General features: G+C 44.2%; 1 protein-coding gene across 1 annotated transcript; it reads right to left on the reverse strand.

The window, feature by feature from the left end:
• Positions 1 to 2,364: 2,364 nt before the first annotated feature.
• On the reverse strand, positions 2,365 to 11,302 carry LOC140906740 (oxidized low-density lipoprotein receptor 1-like). Its single transcript, XM_073331329.1, has 4 exons — positions 11,174 to 11,302; positions 10,638 to 10,751; positions 2,595 to 2,737; positions 2,365 to 2,503 (listed from the first exon to the last, which is right to left on the reverse strand). Exons 1-4 carry the CDS (start codon positions 11,300 to 11,302, stop codon positions 2,365 to 2,367), a joined length of 525 nt encoding a protein of 174 aa, XP_073187430.1.
• Positions 11,303 to 17,536: the final 6,234 nt, after the last annotated feature.

A 17,536-nucleotide genomic window follows, 5' to 3' on the forward strand; every position in this document is an offset into this window, starting at 1 on the left:
GGTCCATCAATACAGTTTGGGTCAATACTTTTATTTCTTAAGATGCAATGAAGTATTTTGCTTTCCCAAAGTGAGATCCTAAGGTGCTGAGTACCCTGATTTTACACTGAAGTGAACAAAGGAGGCCCAAAATGACTGTTAGCATTCTATCTTGCAGGGCTTTTTTCCTCAAACAAAAGAATATTTAAAGGGGAGAAAAAGAACAGCATATCACGCCATAGCAGTGTCCAACCCTGGGTCTGTCACAGATATCATGTACATGAACTGGACTCTTATGTGCCTTCTTTGGCTGACACTACACAGGAAGTGGTAACTGGCTTGTATATGTGCTGTATTTCTCACCAAAGCTCTGCGGGGGTGGACATATGTATCTTTACAAGAGAGAGTTTCAATTTGAATTGCCTGACCACCTTGGAATTCACTTTGCTAAAGCAAAAAGAAAAGGAGTACTCCTTTTCCTTTTGCGAATACAGACTAACACTGCTGCTATTCTGAAACCTTTGCTAAAGTACTGGTTTGTCTTTTGTATTAATTGAGGCGCTCACGGTGCCTGGAAACTCCAGATGCATGAGAGGCTTTGATCAGCTAAAAGTTTACATAATCTTGGAAAATTTACAAAAATATGGATGAAGATTCTTAGCACAGAATGGCAAATTTGATAAGTGTGTATGTGTGTACCCACACACATGCATAAAGAGATGTTAGGATTCTGTCGTCAATTTAAATACAAGGCATTTATTTAACGGAGTGGCAGCAGTGCTATGATTTTTTTCCATTTTTGTAGAGCAGCTCATTTCAGATGCAAAATATTACAGACAGAGTCACTGTTTTCTCTCTTTCTGTCTCTTATACACGCTACAGTTCTGTGTCTGTTTGTTGTTTCCCTTAACGTGGTTTTCCAACTTTTCTCACTGTGGTGGCTGATTGCCAGAAAAAGAGCCAGATCCACTGCCAGTGTAAATGCCCACTAAAGAATTTCTGCCACCTTACCCTGTCATAACTGGTGACAGATGTTCGTGGATGCGGAAAGTGTCTCCAATCCCATTTGCTGAGGGGTGGAGGGTTAGGCGGCAGAACACCGCACGGCACGGTATTGCCGCCCTCACTTCTCTGCTGCTGCGGGCATTGGCGCTGCCATTAGCGTTGGTGCTGCTGCTCTCTGGCGACCTGGCTGGGGAGGCAGCACAGAAGTTCAGGTGGCAATACTGCGACTCCCCCGACAGTAGCCTAGCAACCTTCCCCCCTTCACCCCACAACCTCCCAGTTTGAGCAACTCTGACTTAAAGACTTTACATGTTTATATTTTGCCATTTAAAAATACATATTCATGCTCTGTTCCAACACCATGACATTTAAGATTTCGATATCTGAAACCATGACATTCAAGTTTTTAAAACTTCTGTGACCATGAAATTTGCAAAAATGGACTGTGAATTTGGTAGGGCTCTAATTATAAATATGGTTCCAAGAAGTGTTTAAGTCAATCTCTTTCTGCATTCACAAGAGGCCCTAGAGATGGCACTGGTGTGCGAATGGAATGTGACCCATTAGGTCTAGTGGGCTTGCTGCTTCCCAGCCCATCTAATCTCATCTTGCAGTGAGGTCATAAAGCTGAGCTTTTGATGTCCTTTTGTTTCCTACTATCTAGTAATGTTCCGACATCACTCCAAGCTCCAGCAGCAGGAAGAACCATGCTGGAAGGGAGAGAGACAGACTATATCAAACAGTCATTTAAAATAATGAGAGATAGGCCCAAACTGTAGAAGTAATACCCAGGTCAGAACTTCCCAAACTTTGCAGGGGTTCAGATCTGGTTCAGGTCACTGGTTTGAGCTCATGGCTCTAAAAATGGTAAGAGGAAAGCAGGTAGGAATGACAAGCCAAAGAAACTTTAGGGTGCATCAATACTCTTCTTTTGCTTTAAAATCAGTTCTAGTGATGAAACTCCTCTTTAGTGTGCTCGTGTTTAGCTCCCTGTGATTCTGAACTGAGAGATTCTGCTCTCATTTGCAGAGGTGTAAATCAGGAGTAACTCCATTGGCTTCAAAGGAGTTACTACCATTTTACCCCTGTGTAACTAAGAGCAGAATCTCTCCTTTATTCAGGCTTGTGGGAGAAGTTTGACCAGATAAGGAACATTCCCAAAGATGTAGTGTATCAAATGAGGCTGCTGCTCCACATTCCTAATCCCTCAATATTTGCCCCAATCATTAAAACCAGTTTTGTTTAATAAAATTGTACATAACAATATATGTTGTTTTGTAACATCCCAAGGGACCAGTCTCTTATCAATTCAAAAGTCCTGGGCTATACTTATCTTTGTTCCATTCTGCTTCCTCTTCTTTTCTTGGTGTCTTAATCCAGTCAGGCACTAAATCTTCCTTTCTTCTCATGGATAGTATATCCCAATTGCCAACAATCTCCAGCAAGGACTTTTTCACCTTGAAAATAGGGACAAACCCCATTCCGATAAAATTTATAATTATTTTCTGGGATTTGAAATCTGGAATGCAAAGTCAGATTTCACATTTCATTTAAGGCAGATACCTTTAATCCTATTGCAAACATGAGTTAAAATGCCAAGAGATACTTACAGATGAGAGGATAAAGTGCTGCCATCCTCCCACACCCACTTCTTAATGGCTGTGTTATATGACAGTCCAAACCAGTAATTTTCATGGTAACGAAGACCTTGGCAAACATCAGAAAGTTTAAATAACTCCTGCATTATGAAATCCTGCACAAGAACAAGAGAACTAATGTAAGTACTAAGTTTCTCCTATTTGAATATTTCATTGGAAATGACAGGATAGTCTCATTAGAGTAATTAATGTTAATGCTCTTGCACAGTGATATGTATCATCACTGGAGTTTCATGCAGTTAATGATTTCACAGGCCAAAGATGATCTCACTCAGGTTGGAAAAATTCTTGCCTTCAGGATATGCTAACCAGAAGGAAAATAAAGTCAGCTGAGTCCCTCTGTTTAGTGTCCTGGAATAAAATAGCTAGCTGTCTATCAGCCCCCCATTCCTTTTTTCTCTCCCATACCAGAAGCTTAGGTTTATAGTTGGTTCTCTCAAATAAAATTAAAGTGCTTTCAGAGGATATTAGGAGACAATAGACTAGATTCTCAACTGGTGTAAATCAGCATAGCTATATGAGAGAGCAGAGAGCTTGTTTGTGTGCAAAAGTTTAATTAAGTAGCATAGCTTTCTGCTGCCAAACAGCCAAAAGCCTGTATCTCAAACCCCAGCCAGACGGGCTAATATGGTGACATAGGTTTATAGTTGGTTCTCTCAAATAAAATTAAAGTGTTTTCAGAGGCTATTAGGAGATAATTGGCTAGATTCTCAACTGGTGTAAATCAGCATAGCTATATTACCCTCAATAGACTTAGCACCAGTTTATACCAACTGAGGATCAGGCCCAGAACTTTTAACGTTTGAGAGGCTTAGATTATAAATTGCCCAGAGCTGGAACTGTCTCTTTGTTATATGTTTATACAATCACTAGCACAACAGCACTGGGACCATGCTTTATTATTGAAATGCATATTTATTATTCAGTACGTCTGCCAAAATGACATCACAAACTTTATTGTTCATTGTCCATTGTCTCTCAGTAACTCAAGATGAAATTTTGACAAATTACAGGTAAAAATATACCTTTATCTAACTGCCATCCCTGTAAACTCAACCTGGAGCCTGAGGGTCAGATCTTCAGATGGTGTAATTTGGTGTAGCTCTATTGAAGCTAATGGGGCAACATTGATTTACTTTAGCTGAAGATCTGGGGTAAAATTTTCAAAAGCACCTAAATGACTTGGGAGCCAAAGTGCCATTTTGAAACATGTCCCAGGCACTTATGAGGCGAAGACTCAATGAGTTTCAATGAGGCTCAGGCTCCTAAGCACTTAACTTGTTTTTGAAAATGGGACTTTCACTTCCAAATCACATAGGTGCTTTCGAAAATTTCATCTCAAAGTATCACTTTTATCACTAAGCTAAGCAGCTCTGACTCTGACTGCACACACAGGGAGCTAATCTGTGAAATAATAAATTGCCATTTTTATGAAGTCATTTTGGAGAGTAGATCTGCACTTTTAAGTTTTCAGATCAGTAACAAAATATAATTGTAGCCATTAGCAAATCGCTTTTTGTCAACAGTCAGCATACATTGTTTTCTTTATTTTCAGCAGGAAATAACTGTAGTAACAATGTGGTAATTTTGTATTAATGGATGACAAAGTTTATTTTTTTAATGGCTATCATTCCATATGAAAATTATATAATTTTAAAATGAAATAGTGAAACTCATCTCTTCCATCCCTTATCTCCCAAGACCTAAGTTCATGCTGTTGTATTTGTCCTGAGTCTCAATCATGTTTTCACCATTATTAATTACTATCAAATTAGGGCTGTCAAACGATTAAAAAAATAATCGTGATTAATCATGATTAAAAAAATAAATTGTGATTAATTGCGCAATTAATCACACTGTTAAACAATAATAGAATACCATTTATTTAAATATTTTTGGGTGTTTTCTACATTTTCAAATATATTGATTTCATTTACAACACAGAATACAAAGTGTACAGTGCTCACTTTATATTTATTTTTGATTACAAGTATTTGCACTGTAAAAAAACAAAAGAAATAGTATTTTTCAGTACACCTCATACAAGTACTGTAGTGCGATCTCTTTATCATGAAAGTGCAACTTACAAATATAGAATTATGTACAAAAAACTGCATTCAAAAATAACACAATGTAAAACTTTATATCTTACAAGTCCACTCAGTCCTACTTCTTGTTCAGCCAATCACTCAGCCCTGGTCTACACTAGGACTTTAGGTCGAATTTAGCAGCATTAAATCGATGTAAACCTGCACCCATCCACATGATGAAGCCCTTTATTTCGACTTAAAGGGCTCTTAAAATCGATTTCCTTACTCCACCCCTGACAAGTGGATTAGTGCTTAAATCGGCCTTGCCGGCTCGAATTTGGGGTACTATGGACACAATTCGAAAGTATTGGCCTCCGGGAGCTATCCCAGAGTGCTCCATTGTGACCGCTCTGGACAGCACTCTCAACTCAGATGCACTGGCCAGGTAGACAGGAAAAGAACCGCGAACTTTTAAATCTCATTTCCTGTTTGGCCAGCGTGGCAAGCTGCAGGTGACCATGCAGAGCTCATCAGCAGAGGTGACCATGATGGAGTCCCAGAATCGCAAAAGAGCTCCAGCATGGACCGAATGGGAGGTACGGGATTTGATCACTGTTTGGGGAGAGGAATCCGTGCTATCAGAACTACGTTCCAGTTTTCGAAATGCCAAAACCTTTGTCAAAATCTCCCAGGGCATGAAGGACAGAGGCCATAACAGGGACCCGAAGCAGTGCTGCATGAAACTGAAGGAGCTGAGGCAAGCCTACCAGAAAACCAGAGAGGCGAACGGCCGCTCCGGGTCAGAGCCCCAAACATGCCGCTTCTATGATGAGCTGCATGCCATTTTAGGGGGTTCAGCCACCACTGCCCCAGCCGTGTTGTTTGACTCCTTCAATGGAGGTGGAGGCAATACGGAAGTAGGTTTTGGGGACGAAGAAGATGATGATGATGATGAGGTTGTAGATAGCTCACAGCAAGCAAGCGGAGAAACCAGTTTTCCCGACAGCCAGGAACTGTTTCTCACCCTGGAACTGGAGCCAGTACCCCCCGAACCCACCCAAGGCTGCCTCCTGGACCCAGCAGGCGGAGAAGGGACCTCCGGTGAGTGTACCTTTTAAAATACTATACATGGTTTAAAAGCAAGCATGTGAAAGGATTACTTTGCCCTGGCATTCGCGGTTCTCCTGGATGTACTCCCAAAGCCTTTGCAAAAGGTTTCTGGGGAGGGCAGCCTTATTGCGTCCTTCATGGTAGGACACTTTACCACTCCAGGCCAGTAACACGTACTCGGGAATCATTGTACAACAAAGCATTGCAGTGTATGTTTGCAGGCGTTCAAACAACATCCGTTCTTTATCTCTCTGTGTTATCCTCAGGAGAGTGAGATATAATTCATGGTCACCTGGTTGAAATAGAGTGCTTTTCTTCAGGGGACACTCAGAGGAGCCCATTCCTGCTGGGCTGTTTGCCTGTGGCTGAATAGAAATGTTCCCCGCTGTTAGCCACAGGGAGGGGGGAAGGTTGAGGGGGTAGCCACGTGGTGGGGGGAGGCAAAATGCAACCTTGTAACGAAAGCACATGTGCTATGTATGTAATGTTAACAGCAAGGTTTACCCTGAAAGAGTGTAGCCACTGTTTTATAAAATGTGTCTTTTTAAATACCGCTGTCCCTTTTTTTTTCTCCACCAGCTGCATGTGTTTCAATGATCACAGGATCTTCTCCTTCCCAGAGGCTAGTGAAGCTTAGAAAGAAAAAAAAAAGCACTCGCAATGAAATGTTCTCCGAGCTCCTGCTGTCCTCCCACAGTGACAGAGCACAGACGAATGCGTGGAGGCAAATAATGTCAGAGTGCAGGAAAGCACAAAATGACCGGGAGGAGAGGTGGCGGGCTGAAGAGAGGAAGTGGCGGGCTGAAGACAGGGCTGAAGCTCAAATGTGGCAGCAGCGTAATGAGAGGAGGCAGGATTCAATGCTGAGGCTGCTGGAGGACCAAACCAGTATGCTCCAGTGTATGGCTGAGCTGCAGCAAAGGCAGCTGGAGCACAGACTGCCACTACAGGCCCTGAGTAACCAACCGCCCTCCTCCTCAAGTTCCATAGCCTCCACACCCAGATGCCCAAGAACGCGGTGGGGGGGCCTCCGGCCAACCAGCCACTCCACCACAGAGGATTGCCTCCAAAAAAGAAGGCTGTCATTCAATAAATTTTAAAGTTGTAAACTTTTAAAGTGCTGTGTGGCATTTTCCTTCCCTCCTCCTGGGCTACCTTGGTAGTCATCCCCCTATTTGTGTGATGAATGAATAAAAAGTGCATGAATGTGATGCAACAATGACTTTATTGCCTCTGCAAACGGTGATTGAAGGGAGGAGGGGTGGGTGGTTAGCTTACAGGGAAGTAGAGTGAACCAAGGGGCGGGGGGTTTCATCAAGGAGAAACAAACAGAACTGTCACACCGTAGCCTGGCCAGTCATGAAACTGGTTTTCAAAGCTTCTCTGATGCGTACCGCACCCTCCTGTGCTCTTCTAACCGCCCTGGTGTCTGGCTGCGCGTAACCAGCAGCCAGGCGATTTGCCTCAACCTCCCACCCCGCCATAAACGTCTCCCCCTTACTCTCACAGATATTGTGGAGCGCACAGCAAGCAGTAATAACAGTGGGAATATTGGTTTCGCTGAGGTCTAAGCGAGTCAGTAAACTGCGCCAGCGCGCCTTTAAACGTCCAAATGCACATTCTACCACCATTCTGCACTTGCTTAGCCTGTAGTTGAACAGCTCCTGACTACTGTCCAGGCTGCCTGTGTACGGCTTCATGAGCCATGGCATTAAGGGGTAGGCTGGGTCCCCAAGGATACATATAGGCATTTCAACATCCCCAACAGTTATTTTCTGGTCTGGGAATAAAGTCCCTTCCTGCAGCTTTTGAAACAGACCAGAGTTCCTGAAGATGCGAGCGTCATGTACCTTTCCCGGCCATCCCACGTTGATGTTGGTGAAACGTCCCTTGTGATCCACCAGAGCTTGCAGCACTATTGAAAAGTACCCCTTGCGGTTTATGTACTCGCCGGCTTGGTGCTCCGGTGCCAAGATAGGGATATGGGTTCTGTCTATGGCCCCACCACAGTTAGGGAATCCCATTGCAGCAAAGCCATTCACTATGACCTGCACATTTCCCAGGGTCACTACCCTTGATATCAGCAGATCTTTGATTGCGTGGGCTACTTGCATCACAGCAGCCCCAACAGTAGATTTGCCCACTCCAAATTGATTCCCAACTGACCGGTAGCTGTCTGGCGTTGCAAGCTTCCACAGGGCTATCGCCACTCGCTTCTCAACTGTGAGGGCTGCTCTCATCTTGGTATTCATGCGCCTCAGGCCAGGGGAAAGCAAGTCACAAAGTTCCATGAAAGTGCCCTTACACATGCGAAAGTTTCGCAGCCACTGGGAATCGTCCCAGACCTGCAACACTATGCGGTCCCACCAGTCTGTGCTTGTTTCTCGAGCCCAGAATCGGCGTTCCACAGCATGAACCTGCCCCATTAGCACCATGATGCATGCATTGGCAGGGCCCATGCTTTCAGAGAAATCTGTGTCCATGTCCTGATCACTCACGTGACTGCGCTGATGTCGCCTCCTCGCCCGGTATCGCTTTGCCAGGTTCTGGTGCTGCATATACTGCTGGATAATGCGTGTGGTGTTTAATGTGCTCCTAATTGCCAAAGTGAGCTGAGCGGCCTCCATGCTTGCCTTGGTATGGCGTCCGCACAGAAAAAAGGAGCGGAATGATTGTCTGCCGTTGCTCTGACGGAGGGAGGGGCGACTGACAACACGGCTTACAGGGTTGGCTTCAGGAAGCTAAAATCAACAAAGGGGGTGTCTTTACATCAAGGAGTATTTCAGTGAGGACTTCACGGAGGGTTCCAATAAGAAATGGTGCACCTAAGTTATTGTTCTTATTGGAACAAGGAGGTTAGCCTGGCCTCTGATTGATACATGGCTAGATTTACCTCGCTGCACCTTCTCTGTGAGTGACTGCAGTGTGACCTAGAGGAATGAGTCCCCTAGACAGGGGAGGAGGCAAATGAGTACAAAACAAATCTGGTCTATTTCTTGTTTTGATCCACTCCATCTATCTTTTACATCTTTGGCTGGCAGCAGACGGTGCAGAAGGACTGCATGCCATCCACATCTCATGGCTGCTCGGCAGAATATGGTACAGTACGACTGCTAGCCATCCTCATCTCTTGCCTGCCTGGCAGAAGATGGTATAATACGACTGCTAGCAATCCTCATCTCTTGCCTGCCTGGCAGAAGATGGTACAGTACGACTGTTAGCAATCCGTATCGCCTGCCTGCTCACCATAAGACGGTTCAATAGGACTGACTGCAGGACTAAAGAGAATGACCTGATCAAGTCACTCCAAATTTAGTCCCTGCGCCCATGTCTGCCCAGGCGCTCCCAGCCAACGTGGCCAGGAGCACCTCAGACATGACGATGACGGCTACCAGTCGTATTGTACCGTCTGCTGCCACAAGGCAAGGGATTGCTGCTACTGTGTAGCAATGGCGTACCACGTCTGCCAGCACCCAGGAGACATAGGGTGACGGTTACCTGAGCCTCCATGCTTGCCGTGGTATGGCGTCTGCACAGGTAACTCAGGAAAAAAGGCGCGAAACGATTGTCTGCCCTTGCTTTCACGGAGGGAGGGAGGGAACGGGGGCCTGATGATATGTACCCAGAACCACCCGCGACAATGTTTTAGCCCCATCAGGCATTGGGATCTCAACCCAGAATTCCAATGGGCAGTGGAGACTGCGGGAACTGTGGGATAGCTATCCACAGTGCAATGCTCCGGAAGTCGACTCTAGCCTCGGTACTGTGGAAGCACTCTGCCGAGTTAATGCACTTAATGCACTTAGAGCATTTTTTGTGGGGACGCACACACTCGAATATATAAAACCGATTTCTAAAAAAACGACTGCTATAAATTTGACCTTATTCTGTAGTGTAGACATTCCCTCAGACAAACAAATTTGTTTACATTTTCAGGAGATAATGCTGCCTGCTTCTTGTTTACAATGTTACCCGAAAGTGAGAACAGGCATTCGCATGGCACTTTTGTAGGCGGTGTCGCAAGATATTTATGTGCCAGATGCACTAAAGATTCATATGTCCATTCATACTTCAGCCACCATTCCAGAGGATGTGTGTCCATGCTGATGATGGGTTCTACTTAATAACAATCCAAAGCAGTGTGGACCATCATTTTTACAGAGCAAATATTTGTAATAAAAAAAAATATAAACTGAGCACTGTACACTTCGGATTCTGTGTTGTAATTAAAATCAATATATTTGAAAATGTAGAAAAACATCCAAAATATTTAATAAATTTTACTGTTTAACAGTATGATTAAAATTGTGATTAATTTTTTGGGTTAATGGTGTGAATTAACTGCGATTAATCGACAGCCCTACTATCAATTATTTTTATTGCTCCCAAAAGTGTGCTAAGCAGAAAGCCAGCATGCAGCCTTAATGCTTTTAAGTCCCACATAAGCCCTCACAATAGGTCTTAATTGGGACTCAGGTGGTGCATAGGACATGTCAATTTGACCCCCTACAGGACTCTAATATTCTGTAACAGTGCTGAAAATAGTTCTGTCCATCTGCTCTAGCAGTTACTTGTGTTTTAATGTCAGTTGAGGGGAAACCAGTGGGGTTATTCTCAGTATTGGGCCAATGAAGCAAGCACCACCAGCACTACAGCCTGTTAGGAAGATAATTGAACAGTGAAAAGCATTTCTAATAAATACTGCAGTTACATTGTGTTCTAAATAATGAATAGCTGCAGCTTTCCTTTACCCATATAACAGTGGGTTGTATAGTTTATTCTGCCCTAGGCCATTAAGACATTTTTATCTTGTTGATTTATGTCTACCACTATTAAAAAATAAAGAAATATTTACCAGTTCTTCTTTGCTGTCTGTCTGAAGCAGCTTGGAAGTGAGTGAAGAACAATAATCTTTATTCTTTTGCCAAATTTTAAATTCATTAGAAAAGTGGTAGCAATCCTCTCCGTGCTGTAGCCATTTATCTGGACAAAGGCAGCATTTGGAGCCTTCAAAACAAAACCAAGTTGAGGGTTACACCATATTTATCAGTCATTTGAGGGTGATGCAGTTTAATTTCAGAGTAATTTACCTAGCAAAATATCATTCTATGGCTGGAAACTTTTGCATTTTAAAACTTTTTAGTACCACTCACCCATCATTATTTCTTCGGTCTATTTGTAATAGGACTTATTGCCAAAAATGGCATTAGCTGTTGCATGATTAAGGGCCTTACCCTACTCCTACTGAAGTGTCAATGGCAAAATTATAATTGATTTCACCATGAGCAGAAGCAGGCTCCAAGTGTATAAACATAGTTTTGCATACAATTATGAAACTGCCTTGGGGTGACAGCAGATTCCCCAATATGGTTTAGTACTTCAGTAGCTTGCCAGCTGCTGGACAGCCTCTGAAAGGTTTAAGTTCTGTGCTTGGAGAAGCTCCAGCTGCTGGGTGAGGTTCTCCAGGTTTTCCCTCTGCTGGGTGAGGTTGTCATGCTCTCTGGTTTCCAGGCAGGACATCTGAGAGGCTTCAGATCAGAATAAGGGAACAATACATTGTTTTTACTGGGCCATGGAGGAAATGAAATAATCGACAGAACAATGATCACTCTAACAGCTGTAATGTTTTATGTTATACATCATAGTCCTGCCCTCAGCCACTGCAGGCTGATACCAGTCAGCTCTGTGTTTTTGGGGAATCAGGGTGCAGTATCTAGCCTGTCTGACTAATGAAAGACACCCCCACCCTGCACCAGTCTCTGCTTGAACCAAAACCAATCAGAGAAAAGGCTTGCAGAGAGCAGTGAAGGTCATTGGGAGACACACCTAGACCCCTCCTGACAAGGATGACAAGATTAAGACATCTCCATTAGCATACAGAATGAAGAATAGAGACAACTTCCCTAGCCTCATCTGCATGAAAGATGGGACAGGGATTAGCATAAAGAATGAAGAACAGAGAACTGCACTGAACTCTGGGACCAGAAAAGCAGGGAAGCACTGTATCATGGGAATCTCTGCTCCAGATGTTAATAAACCTATGCCTGCACACACCCAGGTCAGCAATTATCAGACCAATTCTAGTAATAAATCCTTGATTGGTATCCAAAATACTGAAGCAGCTTAGTTGCATTGTGAGCTCCCTGGAAGAAAACACCACCAGCTTGAAAGTGCCAAGAGTGATCAGCTCCTTTTGTCTAGCCTAAAGAAAACCCTTGAGTCATCAATTTACCTATAAACAAATCTAGTGTTCTCCCTTGAACCACTGTATTTTCTCTACAAAAATCCCTACTCACCTTCCAGTCAGCGTTCTGATGCTTAGATCCAAACTATGAATCAGTTCCACTGGGACTCCATCTCCTGAGTGATTGTGCTGGGGGCTCTGCCTGTCTCCAGCACTCAGGACCCTGAGCTACCACCATCACCCAGGAACCCCGACCAGTTCATGCTCCATGGAATGGGTGAGATCCCCCTCTTTCTCTCTCTCTGTTTTCTTTTCTACCTCAGGTATTAATCTTTAATAATGTAACTGTTATGTTGGTTTAGGCTCTCCTTGTGTAGTTATCACTATTATTCAATAAATAACTTTTATGGTTAAGCTGGTTGCTTCTCTCTCTCTCTCTCTGAACTTTACTCTTTTGGGTTTTTAGCTTCCCCCATTTACTCTGCAGCAGCGCTTCTTTTACCTAAGATAAAGATCCCTGTAGTGCCCAAAATACTGTGGGGTTTGCTCATCAAGTGGGTTACTACTGGTACAATTGTGACGTGAAGGTGGGGATAGGGACATATTAAACCTGTGGCACATAAGGGGCAGGGGGCAGCTGAAAGTGCTGCTTAACCCAGCCGATTGAGTACAGGGACATATAAGGGGATCAGCTTGAGAGTGCTGAATGACCTGGTCCACTCAGACTTGTTCTGTTAGTGTGTGTGTGTGTGTTCATCTAGTCCTAGGGCTGGAGGAACCCAATCCTGGGGAGCCTAGTTCCTGCAGGATAGTTCCATTGGGAGGCAACTTGCAGAAGGAAGGAGTAGAGCTCCATACGAACACACAAGTGACACAAGCAGTAAATTAATAGAATTACAGAAACCCCTCCCCCCAGAAGAGTAACCCTAATAAATGAGCATACCCCAGAGTAACGGGCACATCTGGTAACAAGGCTGCTGCAATGTTTTTGGTCTAATTTTGCATCATAGTTGTCTTTAGGCAGGAACAATGGACCATATTCTGATCTCACTTAGACTAATGGGTGATGGGGTGTGTACCCCATGCTGGCACTGAAAGGGTTAAGGGTAGCTGGAGAGCTCAACTAAGGCATCTGGTGGCAACTACAGTATGTGTCAGGCCCAGTTAAGGATGAGTCCCAGCTGGGTCAGAGCTAAATGGAAATATAAAGGAAGGGCTTCAGGACAGTAGGGAGGCAGGAAGCCCAGGGAGACCAGGCCTTGGGATCCTCTTCTAGGAAGGGTACTCTGGTAAAAGGCCAGGAGAGACACAGGGAAGCCACGGTGGTGGAGTGAAGTCCTGTAGTGAGCTATGATAAAAGGGCAGGAGCCAGCCTCCAAGAGAAGGCCCTGGGAGACATTCCTCCTAACAGGAGCTGGAAAGAAGTCGTTGAGCCTGAAAAGGGGCTGTGGAAAAGGACCTAGCGACAGGCTAAGGTAGGAACAGTCCTAGGAGGCAGTAAACCCTGATACAAGGGGTAAGGACTATTGAAAGCCTGGAGACAAGGGGTATAAGGAACACTGAGCCCACAATTAGGAGCCAAAGAACTGGCATAGCATCATTGGACTATTAATTGTGGGACTTTCCTACCCTGGAAGGGGTGGGACTGAATGCAACCTGGCTGGAAAGCCAAGTCATGAGAAGAATCAGACCATTGCAGGATTGGAGTGGTTGTTGGCAAGAGGCACTAGACAGGGGAGCGGGAACAATTTGTAGAGTGGGGGAGCTGAGAGCCATTGAATCATACTGTAAACCCTATATATAATGGAAACCACTTCAAGCCTGGGGGTGCAGCAGCACCCCCAGCATCCCTAGTTCCAGCATCTATGGCACTAGAAATGGAGATCCTGCTATGAGGGGGGATGCTGGCTGGTGAAATTAGGAGAAACTGCACTGAGGTAAAACTATTGTAAGTCAGATCAGAATCAGGCCTCATCTATTTACATTTGCTGGAAAGAAGCCATATACACCTACGGTGCTGTGGTATGGTAAAAGAAAGTTTGATAATAAACATTACTCCAATGTGAGAGTCAGCTACTTATGAGAAGAAAATACTCCATTTCAAGATGTCCATCTCCTGCCTGGAGAACATCTTAGGACAAATTATGTGAGAAGAAAGGGGAACTGAAATTACTTGAGACTTGCTGACAACATTCACCTCTTTGCTGCAACCCACTGGACACACTGAAGGTCTATGACTCAGCATAATCAGTTAGCAACACGGAATTATGGTGAATAGGCTGAAGAACACTGTGTTTAATGTATGTCTGGAAAGGGAAGATATCCACCTGGCTTTGGTAAAGAATCAGACATCATGAAGGAATGTTTCTGCCTGAGTCAGTCATTCCCCGATGTTCTGCATCAGCAGATAGAGATGAAGAGACGAATCAAGCCTACAGAGAGCAAGTGAAAAACTGGAAGTTCCCTAAAAAGCCAGTTTCCTGTCTAATGGCTGTGCCAAATGAAGCAGAAACCTGCACAGCTTGCCAAGATAACGAAGAAGAAGTTAATGGCTGGGCAGTGTGTCACTGGGAAGCTAGTCTGGCTACTGTGTAAACGGGTGAGCTAGCAAATGTGCAAAGGAGCAAACAGATTTCGAAGAGTGATAAGCAGATAGAAGTCAAATGAGCTGACTATCTTAAAATGAGAGTAAAATGAAAGTACCATTAAATAGAAAAAGAGATTGATAAATGGCACTAGCCAAGGGCTGGTTAGATGAAACCCTTAACTTGTGACACAGTCATGTTTTCATGCATATTTAACCATATTTCATGCATCTTTAACCATATTTTTGGGGAGGATAGGTCCATCAACGGCTATTAGCCAAGGTGATCAGAGACAAAACCTTGTGCTCTGGGTGTCCCTAAACTACTGACTGCCAGAATCATGGACTAGACAACAGGGGTTGGATCACTTGATAATTGCCCTGTTCTGTTCATTTTCTCTGAAGCTGCTGGCATTGGCCACTGTCAGAAGATACGATATTGGGCTAGATGCACCATTTGTCTGACCTTGTATGGCTGTTCTTCTGTTCACATATGAATATCAATAAAGGGGAAAGATACTGGGTGCAAAAGGGAAGAACAAGGAACCACTTCTGATGAGTTTAACCAGAGGCCAAGGCAACAAAGAGCTGTCAAGGATTAGAGACCTGAGAGCAGATAAGAGGAGAAATAGGATTGTAGGGTCAAGATCAGAGCTGAAGGAAGAGAGGACAAACTGATAGCAAAGGAAGTCAGCAAAATCCTGGAATTTCCTCCAAAAGTACTCAGCTGAGCAGAGCAGATGTAATGGTGATGAATAAGAAGCCAAGGCTGGGACCTGTGCAGCTGACAAGAATGGTTTAGGGGACCAGCATGGTCAAGGGTGAAAATGGCAGGGACAGTAATAACCATGCAGCCATCAGAACTGGAGGCTGAGAGGGAATTGGAGGAGCTGAGCAGCTGCTGGATTGAAAGTTGTGGCATGCAAGATGGTTGAGAGATTTGGAAGAAGGGAGGAAAAGTTTATTTGCCTCTGCCTATTGCTCTACCTGTTGCTTATCTCTTCTGTTTTCTTGTTAAGTGGCCCTTCTATTCAAAATCCATTGGTACCGTTGTTAACAATTTACAATAATTATAAGAATTCAGGAGAGGTAAGAATCAGAGACCTGGAATAACTGAGGGAGAGGAGGGAATGGAAGGGGAACAAGGATGCAGATAGAACAAAAGGAGGAGAAAGAGAAGGCAGTAGGGGAAGTGACAGAAGGGGAAGGGGACAGGGCAGAAGGGAGAATGGAATAGTCCAGAGTGGGGTATAGAAGGTGATAAAGAAGCAGAATGGAGAGGGAGGGGAATAGAGAGAACCATCAGTCTTCACCTATATTGAGCCAGCAGGACCCCGCCCCAGGTTTCGGAGAGCTGGCTGTGGGTGACAGATAAGCACAGGAGACTAATGCCCTGATATGTATAGGGGAGAGGATAACTTACTTTGGATTTAGGGTTTTGTACGTTGTTAATGCTTGCATTTGGCATGGTTTATAGGCCAAATTCTCTGCTGGTATAACTCCACTGGAGACAATGGGCAGAATTTGGCCCTATATGTCTAAATGCATGTCCATTAGGAAATATGTGAGTTGATTTCTCCATGCTGTGGCTGTATGTTTATTAGTAGAACAATCACCTTTAGTATCTACCTGCTGATACTTACAGTTGGCATCAAAGACTCTCGCAGTTATCAGCAAAGCCAAACAGAGGATCTCAAGAATCACTGCAATGAGCCACCACTGTGGAGATGGTGATAGAGAATGTAAGAGGGAGAAAAATAACAGAAAGACAGGTGGAAGAACTCATGGGCAGGCTGAAAAGTAATTGCGCTGTTTGAGTCCAGGTAGGCAGCCCCTGGCTGGAAATTGGAAAGGTCAAGCCAACCAACATACCCCTATGCCATTAGAACGTGCTGTGCAATGCACTCTTATCCCAGCTGGAGAGCACTGGCCAATGGGCCCCTTCAGTACATGAGCGTACTGGCCAACTTGCCTCTCCTTTCCTCCCATAACAGAATAATTTGCTGATGTGTGATTGTGACTCTCTGTACCTCGGGGGAACACCCAGCACCCCCACGTTCATCCTTGTAAAATGATTGTGTGGTATCCAATGCAAAGTTTGTCATATCAGGTATCTTTGGAAGCTTCATGATGCACTGAGCATTGTTGTTACAGTAATGTTGTAATGTTATAGGTTATAATTTCATGTATGTAGTTATGAGGCTGAAAATGTATCCTCATGGCTTAAAATAAGCCCAGGCAAAAACTCTCCAACAGCAGAGAGGCAGTTCACACCTCATCAGGGCAGGTATGAGACAAACCCAGCCCAGCCTCACAGGAACAAAGGACAGTGGCCTAGGCAGCAACAAAAGGATCTGTTGGACTCTCGAGTGAGTCACCCCCCCTTCCTTTGGTCAGTTTGGGACTGCGATGAGGTAATGCTCACCTGACTCTGAAGTGGGGTGGGCAAAGCCAAGAGGGAAGAAATAACATTATAAAAGGGAGAGAGATTTGCCATGCTCTCTCTCTCTCTTCCACCTACATCTACAGACACCATACCAAGCGACTGAAGCCCTGATCAAAGGGGAGAGCCTGGCAAAGAGCAACCAGTCAGCCTCTGGTGAGAAGCATCTAAGTTTGTAAGGGCATTGAAAGTGGTAAGATCATCTTAGAATGTGTTTTGCTTTTATTTCATTTGACCAAATCTGTCTTGTTATGCTTTGACTTATAATCACTTAAAATTTATCATTGTAGTTAATAAATCTGTTTGTTTATTCTACCTGAAGCAGTTTGAAGCATGTCAGAGACTTCCCTTGGGATCACAAGTCTGGTACATATCAATTTCTTTGTTAAATTGATGAACTCATATAAGCTTGCAGCGTCCAATGGGCATAACTGGACATTGCAAGACGGAGGTTCCTAGGGTTGTGTCTGGAACCGGAGATATTGGCTAGTTTCATTCGGTTGCACAATCCAAGGAGAAGCTTTCATGCCAGAGGCTGTGCGT

This window comes from Lepidochelys kempii, chromosome 1, assembly GCF_965140285.1.
Source record: "Lepidochelys kempii isolate rLepKem1 chromosome 1, rLepKem1.hap1, whole genome shotgun sequence".
NCBI lineage: Eukaryota > Metazoa > Chordata > Testudines > Cheloniidae > Lepidochelys > Lepidochelys kempii.